Consider the following 10,137-nt stretch of genomic DNA (forward strand, 5'->3'; position numbering starts at 1 on the left):
ATGAATGATACACTCTAGTGTAAAGTGCTTTGGAGTCCTTACTCTGTGAGGCGCTATACAAGTGCGGCTCATTTATCATTTACATAATTTTGTGTTAAGACAGTAGACTTTAGACCAGGGGTGGGTGATCCTGGTCCTTGAGGGCCGCTATCCAGCAGGTTTTAGCTGTTTACCTGCTCCAACATACCTGATTCCTGGATGAATCACCTGTTCAGCAGCTCATCAGGCTCTGCAACAGCCTGTCAATCACCAGCAGATTCAAACCTGGTGTGTTTAAGCAGAGAAACAACTAACGCCTGCTGGATAGCAGCCCTTGAGGAGCAGGATTGCCCACCCCTAGTCTAAAGTCTACTGTCTTAACACAAATTTATGTATTCAATTCTCTGAGAATATAACAGGTTCTATAATAGCATGCACTTTGGAAAGAAAAGGCATGAAGCTGACAAATATAAACAAAATTTACAATTTGAATAAAAAAGTAGAAAAAATATTCTGAGAAAGTTGATAGCAGTTTCCAAAACTTACATACTCTCCACATAATTAAAAACTCCAAAGCTGTGGTGTACAACCATGATGACCTGCTGAACAGGTGATCAGGGGCTGAATGGGGCCCCTTGAGAAACATGGTTTGAGACCCCTAGTCTTTCTGAGTGGTGTTGCATGTTCTCCCAGGCATGCGTGGGTTTCCTTCAGGTACTCTGGTTTCCCCCACAGATCACAACATGCCCCATAGGTTAACAATTTTACGTCGCTTTGGATAAAAGTGCCTGTCAAATAAATAAACAAGCACACACACTTTACTTACATCAGGTATTTGTGCAACAATCGTTTTGAGCCTTCTTCCTAGCTGCCCTCCTCTTTTTTGGAACAACTTTATAAGGGTGTCAGAGTGGAGATCCAGCTGAGACAGGAACTTTGACTGTAGTGGAACTGTGGTTATCCTCTCAAATTCAGCATTGATCTGAAAAACAGAGCACAAATGACATAACATGTTACACATTGAAGGCAAGTCACTCAACAGAAGTGTCACAGACAAGTAACATAATCAGCCATAGAGCCCTGCACGGGCCTAAAATCTGAGCCCGTGTCCGGCCCGGCCCGAGGAGCACCAGCTCGACCCAGTCCAAAAAGGTTTTCAGGATTCTCTGGCCCAACCCGAGCCAGACTTTTTTTTAACCTTTCATAATGTTTTAGCGGGATAGATTGCTCGGCATTCTAATTATCTGTGAGAAGCGTTCTGCAGTAAAAAAAAAAAAAAAAAAAAAGAAGAGAAAGAAAAACAGCATCAATGCAGCTTTTTTTTCTAACAGAGCGTATTTTTCGAGCGGCAGATGAAATTTATGAACACTATATTAATTGGATGCATTTCTAAATTAATCTGCTCTGAAAATGCGCTCTTGTGCAATTAGAAAAAAAAAAAGCAGCATTCTAATTTTCTAACTGCAGAGCGCATTTTCAGTGCGGCAGATTAAATAAACACCCCCGAATTAATACAGCGTTTGTAAATTTAATCAGCCGTTCTGAAAATGCGCTCTCCAGTTAGAAAAAACCCAGCAATGAATGCTGTATTTTTTTTTACTGCAGAGCAAATTTATTCACAGAAAAATAGAATGCTGCCATTTTCATGAGAATAAATGAATGGTTTCTGACATCAAAGTGGACATAAAATGGCATGTTAGAATAGGGGCACATGTTTCAATCAGCAGTTTGAGAATTTGTTTATATAGGTGCATTTATAAACCACACACACCTTAACTGAGCTAACGGTGCCGGTGCGTGAGAAGCAGGCAGGTGCTGCTGCGTTCAAGTTTTTAAGTATTTTTTTAATGATTTCGATTAAAAATATAGGCGCCCGGCCCGTGTCCGAGTTAATTACACAGTCATTGGCCCGAAGCCCGGCCCTCGGGGTGGGCCGACCCCTGGGCCTAGGGCTCCGGTGCAGGGCTCTAATCAGCCACAACAGCTGTTGCCAGGTTTTGTTTTTCTATTAAAAAAATAAGCCCTTTACTTTGATAAACAACCATGCATGGTGCAAATCTTACCTCACTGACATCAAACAGGGCAGGCCATTTCGCCATGAAAGATTCCACCATTGGTGCATCCCGAACAACTTCATGTCGTCTTAATGCAAAGGTCTTTTCCATCTTGTGTTTTACAAGCTTTCTGTTGTTTCTCTGCTTTACATCCAAAAGTAGAGATTTCTGCATAGTCTCCAGTGTGTCCTCGGTTTCTGCTGCTGGGTATGGTGGACAAAAATTCACTTCTGCTCTCTTTGCCTTTTTAACACCAAAGGCTGCACTTTGCCTTCCAACAGGTTTGTTTTTTAAAGAGTTTACAGTCACCTCTGGGTATCCAAGTTTTCTCAGCTGTGTGCGGTAGTTAGACAGTTTATATTTTAAACTGGTCTTCCACCCACCACATCCAGTGCTGGACCCTTTCTCTGTCAAACAAGGATGCTTTTTGATGAGACTCTGGGCAACCTCGTGCATTTCTTTATCGTTGGCATAGACTTTATATTTCACAATTTCCTGCACCAAACTCTCAAGGATTGCCGATTTCAACTTCGGATCTGGAATAAGTGTAGTCCCATTCTGAATGTAAGCCAAATTTGCATGCTGAAGTTTCAACTCTGAATCAAAAGAAAACGTAGGAACATGAAACACAGCAGGCCACAATGATCGTGAGCCAACCAATTCACTCGATGACATCACATCCGTGTCCTCAGATACCCCTGACAGGTATGAGGAGTCACCAACAGAGGAAGGCGTGAATACTTGTGATTCTGAGACAAGATTAAAAGTAGAGTCCTCATCCATGTGCTGGACAGTAGCAGTCTTTGACACGTCAATGACTTTAAGAGTCCCTTTGTTTTCAACTTCGGAAATTGAAGTGAGGTTCAGGAATTCATTTCCAAACAAGGCATCCATAAACTGAAGTTTGAAATCTCCATGAAGTCCGCACTGCTTCCTCACTTCATCAGTTAGATCATCAATAGATGCTGGGGGTCCACTGGAGAGTGTCAGTCTCTGAGAGGTACCATCAGCCAAGATGATCTTTAGGATCATAGCAGTTCCCATTTTCAACACTTACTCTGCAAACAGAAAATTTACATGTAAATAATCAAAAAATGTTCCAAGTCATTCAAGTCAATTTTCCTTCCAGTTACTTACAACAGCAAATGTTCAAGCTTAAAAGCACAGAAAAGAACAGTAAATAGAGTAGGGCTGCTCGATTATGGCAAAAATAATAATCACGATTATGGTGACTGAAATTGAGATCACGATTATTTAGGACGATTTTTCTATTTATGTTGATTTTATTTGTTTTTATTCAGTCATAAAATTGCTCAGGGCACAATCAGGACAAAAATAAATAAGAAACAAGATGATCACTAAAAGAACTCCTGATTCCCAGTATAAAAAGACCAATATACTTTTAGCCCATAGTCTATGACCCAAGGGCTATAGACCTTGGTTTAGCTCATTTAAGTCTAACCAGTACAGACCCAAATACCAATATCTTGCTAATACTGACAGCAAGAATTATACAGTGGCATTTATAACAAATAAATTGATGTTCACAAAATTTTGCATAACATTTATTGAGTCGTGTCAAGGTGCTGTAGGAGAGTGCACTAGCACCGTGTCCTCAGAGAGATTAGTTATTATTTATCAGTGTGAGGAACTTATTTCTACCTTATTTATAAATTATTTATTTACAAGTCCATCAGTTAATGTAATAATTGTCCCAACCACAGCTGCACCCCCACCCCCAACCTGCTCTCACAGCAAACGGGGCAAGCTGCACGTGTGTTTAGCACGCGCACATTTAGCCGTTTTTAGTGACTCAGGAGTCCGCAGGTGCGGTGTGTGTCACTCACTCTGGTTAATCCAACAGGGAGCCGGCTCCGAGAGCTGTCTTTAGCAACTGACACATCACTACATCATTCCCTTTCCTATAATGTCCTGAAGAACGGTCCGGAGCGCAGGCGGCGTGTTTAGCTAACCTGCAGGAAATGTCGACGACAGTTATCCAGAAAGTAGCTAAGGGTTACCAGAGATGTTTCTGAGGTGTTCGCTAGGTACTTTTAAGATTTAAAAAGCCAAGAAGGGGGTCTGAGAAGCTGCTAGAAATAGCGTCAAAGTCGCTAAGTTGGCAACACTGTAAGGAGCGCTTCATTTGCTACTCAGGGCAGCGCAAGCGGGAGGAGCAAATAATCGGCTTGTTTTGTTTTTTATAATCGTTCAAAACTCAGATCGTAATCGTGATTAAAATTCGATTAATTGAGCAGCCCTAAAATAGAGTGAAAAAAATGATCGAAAACAATAGCATCTCAGTAAGGCTTCCGCTGCCTTTTTGCGCCACTGATGCTTCCAGTGTGAAACTTCCTTTAAAAGGAAAGCCGGCAAACACTGATGAGGTCATTTGTGCAAACTAAAGATGACAACAAAAGATACAGGCCCATTGGAACCGCAGGAGAGCCATTTTTAATCACTGGAGAAAATAAATAAATTTTAAAAACTGCTAAAACCCAGGTGCACCTGTAAATGCAACAAATTGTGTTAGAAAACAACCACATGTAATATAGAAAACAAAAGCTTTTCATCACCTTTTATTTCTATATGTCTTTTCAAGGTCACCATCCGAACAGATCCAATCTTGTAGTCAACAAGAGGATAAGCATCAAGGAGTTCACTGAGTGCTACAAGAATCAATGATCTTGTGGATACTGAGTTGAGTTCAAAGGCTCTATAGTGTTCTCTGTACCAGCCACCAAGCTCTCTTACTATGTAGAATACACTTTGATGCAAAATGCAGATTTGGTCAATTTCACAAAATTCGGGCAACCCACCTGTTGCCCTGTGAACCAGTACCATTCCCTTCTTATAAGTTATGCCATTTACTGTCACACTCTGTGTAAGGTGAACCTCTGGTGTGTCAGGGAATCTATCTCTGATTGTTTGAGCTATCTCGTCTTTGAGCAAGTCAACAGGTAGAGTTGACACAGCTGAAACTTCAAGTTCAGAAGTGCTAAAACTTGGAGAGCTTAGATGGTAAGCTATCATCATCTGATGCCTCAAGGCCAGCGAGAGAGGAATATTTTTGTAGCAGCTTGTGTGTCTGACAATCTTCTTAAAAAAGCTATGCTTTGCCTCAAAACGCATTGTCCACTGACCGACAACTGGACCAAACAGCTTAATCATCTGAGGATAGTGCTCCAAATAATGGTGTTTTGGGAGCAGTTTGATGTCTGGGAACAACGCTTGGTATCTTTGCCTGTGTTCTAAGATCTTACTTTCTAAAAAGGCCAAAGAGTCATCACTATGTACAGGAGCGACTACAAGCTCTGTGATGTCCTTCAGATCCATGAGAACAAGCCAAGCAGGCTCATTTTCAGGCACAAGTGATCCAACTAAAAAAGATAAAAACCTGAGTAAGCTCCAGTTCTCATGTGCATTGCCTCCAACTGTTTTTGTGCTGGAGAAACTTTGTGACACCACATGCGGTTTATTTGCCTTGTCACCAAATTTGTAGGGAAACTTCAGAATAGCACTATTCAAATGGGCCAATGTGAAAAACTTTTTGGATATAAGCACTGATAAGCAATGAGCCAACTCTACTGGTATTATGCCCTCAAAAACATCATGAGCAAGATCGGGGGGATAACCAAAGATGACATGAAAGTGAGTTAGATTTTTGGTGAAGATGCATTCCCTTTTTACTCCAAAACAACCTGTGCCTGTTTCTTGGGCTTGTTGGACATGAACCTGATGAAGCTCCTTGGTTCTTTGAGGAAAAGCACCAGATGCAACAGAGTATAGTTGAATGTCCTTGTTCTTTCCTATGCAAAATCTACAGTAGTACTCCACAGAAAAACTCTGCAAAAATCCTGCAACACTGTGTGCTCCCAGGTTGTCAGCAACTACACTGAATAGTGTACCTTTAACTGACTCTCCTAACAGCGGTACATAAACACCATGTTCCTCAAGTATTTTCAAATCCTGTAGAAGAGGTTCCAAGATTTTATCATAACCATAACTTTTAACATCGTTGGTTTTACACAAGACTGATAAGTAGATGGATGATAATGAGGAATTAGACCCCTGGGGCAAGTTAGCCAACACCCAATAAACAGCACAAAGCTTATGTTTCTTCCTTGATGTGCCAAGAGGGTTGCAGGTTTCAAAGTCATCCACATAAAAATTTAGGATGATCCTCAATTTTTCACCAGCAAGAAAACAATTTCCATTAAATAGAGAACCATCTTTTGAAGAACGGTACAGATCCGAGTTTCCACAATCTGTCTCCTCTTGCTTTTGATAACTTTCAACAAACTGCTCAACAATATCCCTTCTACTCAACAGCTGTTGTAAAGACTTCAGTAAGGGGACATATTGGAAACTGTGTTTGTTTTTAACATTAAGTATGTATTCAACTGGCTCTACGACACTGAACTTCTCCTTGTAATATAGCTTACGAAGATAAGCTGTACTTAAAGGGCCACCCTTTTGAATGGATCTTTGCACAGGATTACCAGAGCAAATAGCATCAACTGTTTCTGCAACTATAACTTCATCAACAAGGAGGTTTCTCTGATGAAAGATGTTACTCAATGTGTCATAAGATAATGGGATGGATGCAGAACAAATTAAATGATGGAGTTCCTCTAAAAATACATCAATGGCTGAACTGGGTACAAGAACCAAATGCTCCAACTTCAGCAAAGCAGCAGCAAATCTTTGCTCTATTACTTCATGCACATTCTCAGTACGACACTGACCACGTGAAAGAATGACAGCATCAGACTGTTCTGCTAACTCCTGATCATTTTGCTCTAAATCATTTTCAGTTTTGCTTTTTACAACTACTCCCTGTTTAAAATCAGCTAGTCTGTGATGGCTATGTTTGCGATTTCTGTGTGTTTTAAATGTGCTGTAAATGTTTGTTTTGAACTCACACCCTAAAAACATACAAATGACAGTCTCATTTCTTTTAAGATGGGAATATATGTGAGCAAAATAATCCCTTTCTGATGACAAATCATTGCAACTACACAAGTGGCAGCTGAAAATTGCTTTCACTTTACAAGAGACTTCTGTGCAGTGAATTTTACTTTGATGGACAATAAGGGCATTCCATGTCTTAAAGGTACACGGACAATTCTGGTATGTGCATGGAAAGTGAGAACTATGTCCAAAATGTGGATGCTTTAATTTGTAGTGATGCAAAAGCTTAGACCTACTTGACACAGTTTCTGTGCACCCCTTACATCTCCACATTCCCAGTAACACCTAAACCTGTAAGACACAATCAAATTAATCATGAGCCACATTATTAAAATACCAGCTTGCAATTAAGATACGAAAACAACATACAATACACAATTCTAAAAGCATTATAAACATGTTTAATAATATTAAATAATAGTTACTGGTGTTTAACTATAGCTTAGAATATGGCAAGATGACAATAATCTTGAATTTAGAAATTATTAAATTTCCAGTAGCATAAAACAAATGTAATGATATTCATTTTATTACCAACACCACACTGTAAATAAATATAACAGGATTTGCTTCACAGTCTCTGATTTCATTGGGAGGGGAAGCGGCTGTCTTGTGCATTTCATACAGATATATCTTTATTCACGGATGCTCCTTGTGGAGCTCAGGCATGCATGTTATTAAGTCCGGGTAACTGCGCACATCCACACTTGCTGGAGGGAAAAAAAAACCCGTCTCCAGCCATTACCCACAGCTATATCTCTGCGATTTAAGACTTTCAAAATAAAACCTAGGGATTTTTAGATATCACCACTTTAGACTTCCAAATGAATTTGAAATAGCTAGCTAGCTGTGAGACAAGGACACCGAGCAGATCTGGTATCGACACCGGCCATCTGAGCACGTGACGTCACGCTACAATGGTTCTATCCTGCCGCCCAAACGAACGGTGCACAAACGGCCCGCGCGCACCCCCCACCCCACCCCACCCCCACCGTTCGGAGAACAAACGGTCCACGCGCACCCCCCACCCCACCCCACCCCCACCGTTCGGAGAACAAACGGTCCACGCGCACCCCCCACCCCACCCCACCCCACCCCCACCGTTCGGAGTACAAACGGTCCACGCGCACCACCCACCCCACCCCACCCCCACCGTTCGGAGTACAAACGGTCCACGCGATCCTCAATCCCCGACGGAACGCGTGCACCCGCCGCATTGAAAGGCTGGCAACCCAAGTTTGTTCGCAGCTGAAGCCTAGCCACTGTTTTTAAGGTTTAATTTGGTGCAGTCCTGCGCTGCATGTTAATAATTCTGAGAACTCAATGTACCAAACACGGCATCCATTTTATACTGCTCTTTCAGTGGTTTAATTAGCTTGCTGACCGACAAAATTGCTACATACACGGACATATAAAAAAAGGCTACTTTCCACCGAACATGAACACTGAATGTTTGACAGTCCACACAGCGTTATCAACTTAACAGCATTGAAAGCAAGCTAGCATAGTGCTCTGAATACATAACTCGACAAAAACAATCTAGACATGGCTCATGCTTAATCTTAAAGTAATTTTACTTACTTTCTCACTCAGTATCCATGTGCTCACTCAGACTCCACATTAGCTCCATGCGAGGGAAAAAGCCGCAGGCTTCTGCTGCAGGTGGTTACACCCGTCTCCTCCAATCTTGTTGGGTGATCACAATTGGCTGAAAACGCTTTCAATCGTCCAATAATATTTTACGGCGCCTTTTTTGAACAGTGTCATTTCCGGTTTTAGTTGAACATGATTATATTGATTTAAATTAGGCAATGTAATCACTTTTAGTCAATGCAAGAAAATTGTGTACATTTAACATTGTGGAAAAATAACTCCAGTTTACTTCAATAAATCATGTATACAGAAGAAACATGTATAAATTGTGTAACACCTACAAAATATGATTTAGCATATTCAAAGACCTGCCAATTACCTTTTTTTCAGTGCAGTTTGTCCCAGAAAAACAGAAAAATTAGATAATATGTCTGCTTTTGATGTTTTCTCCCTCCAGCGTTTGGATGAAAAACTGCTGATAGGGTTTGGACAGAATCAAACTGATATTTATGACTTATTGTTTAAAGTAGTTTAGAATTAGATGTAAATAATTATAAAATGGCTCATTTAGGAATCTCAGTGCTGATCAAATCTGGTAAATCTGTTACATTACTGTCTATTTTAGTATTATAACTTATATTATTCACATTTATAGCCTTTTGAAGCTTATTTTCGGTGTTTTTCTTGTTTATATTATAGACAGTCAGTATTCCTCGTATTCTGATGCACTGTGGGTTGAGTTGTGGTATTTATTTGTTATAAAATGAAGAAAAACAAACTTACAGTGACACCAGCCCAAGTGGCAGCACCAGTGCAGCTTGAAGCACTTCCCGTGGCTGTGCGTCGCGCAAATGGAGAGCCCATCGCAAGGCAGGAAGTCTGGTCTCCCCGCACAGCTCTTGGCCAAAGCCTGCGCCTCGTCCAACTTCTCACTCTTCGGACACTTATGCGCTCCCGATGCGGCCATGCCAACATTTCCTGGGGGTGGAAAAAATAATACGCACACACGATGTTCTCAGAGTAAACTAGAAACCAGCACGCAGACGCAAAAAGCACGGCGCAGGGAGTCCAAATCCACAGCAGCTCGGTTACTGCTCAAAGAAAAGGTGGTGTGGAAGTAGAAGGGCGTCATCAACGGTGAGTAATGCCATATTTAAAGCTGCCCGTCATCCACACAGCTCTCCATCCTCCTGCCTGCGCGTCGGGAAGCTCCTCAGCTGTGCGGCGCGGTGACGCGCATCTGAACTTCATCACACGACGGGAGGAGCCCACAAACACAAAGCCAGCTGCTGCGCGCACTTCAAACGAGGCTTTCATCAGCTCTTCCAACTACTTCAAACAGCAAGGTCTCGAATTAATATTCATGATCTACAATCGACCTTAAAGGGTTGGCTTTGGAAGTAAAAAACGCACAAGGTGTCTTTCCATTTAAATCTGAAAACTAATCAGGATTTTTAACTCGTGTTTCCACAACCGGGAACACATCTGGGAAAATTAAGCATCGTGGAGTGCTCCAGCAGCTAGGGGGTGATCCCAA

General features: G+C 41.4%; 1 protein-coding gene across 7 annotated transcripts in view; it reads right to left on the reverse strand.

Moving 5' to 3' along the window:
- Nucleotides 1–9,778, reverse strand: part of LOC139061491 (UPF0524 protein C3orf70 homolog B-like) — a 38,381-nt gene extending 28,603 nt beyond the window's left edge. The window contains exons 1-4 of one of the 7 annotated variants that reach the window (XM_070543957.1): nt 9,384–9,514; nt 7,244–7,298; nt 2,043–3,091; nt 806–961 (exon numbers count right to left, since the gene is read on the reverse strand). In XM_070543957.1, coding sequence (XP_070400058.1) covers nt 806–961; nt 2,043–3,077 — 1,191 coding nt within the window. In that variant the 5' untranslated portion in view covers nt 3,078–3,091; nt 7,244–7,298; nt 9,384–9,514. Of the gene's footprint in view, nt 1–805; nt 962–2,042; nt 3,092–4,609; nt 7,299–8,588; nt 8,704–9,383 lie in introns of those variants that run through there. The other 6 variants (XM_070543956.1, XM_054747001.1, XM_070543958.1 and 3 more) reach the window with 6 other exon arrangements.
- Between the last annotated feature and the right edge of the window lie 359 nt (nt 9,779–10,137).

Source organism: Nothobranchius furzeri, chromosome 14, assembly GCF_043380555.1.
Source record: "Nothobranchius furzeri strain GRZ-AD chromosome 14, NfurGRZ-RIMD1, whole genome shotgun sequence".
NCBI lineage: Eukaryota > Metazoa > Chordata > Actinopteri > Cyprinodontiformes > Nothobranchiidae > Nothobranchius > Nothobranchius furzeri.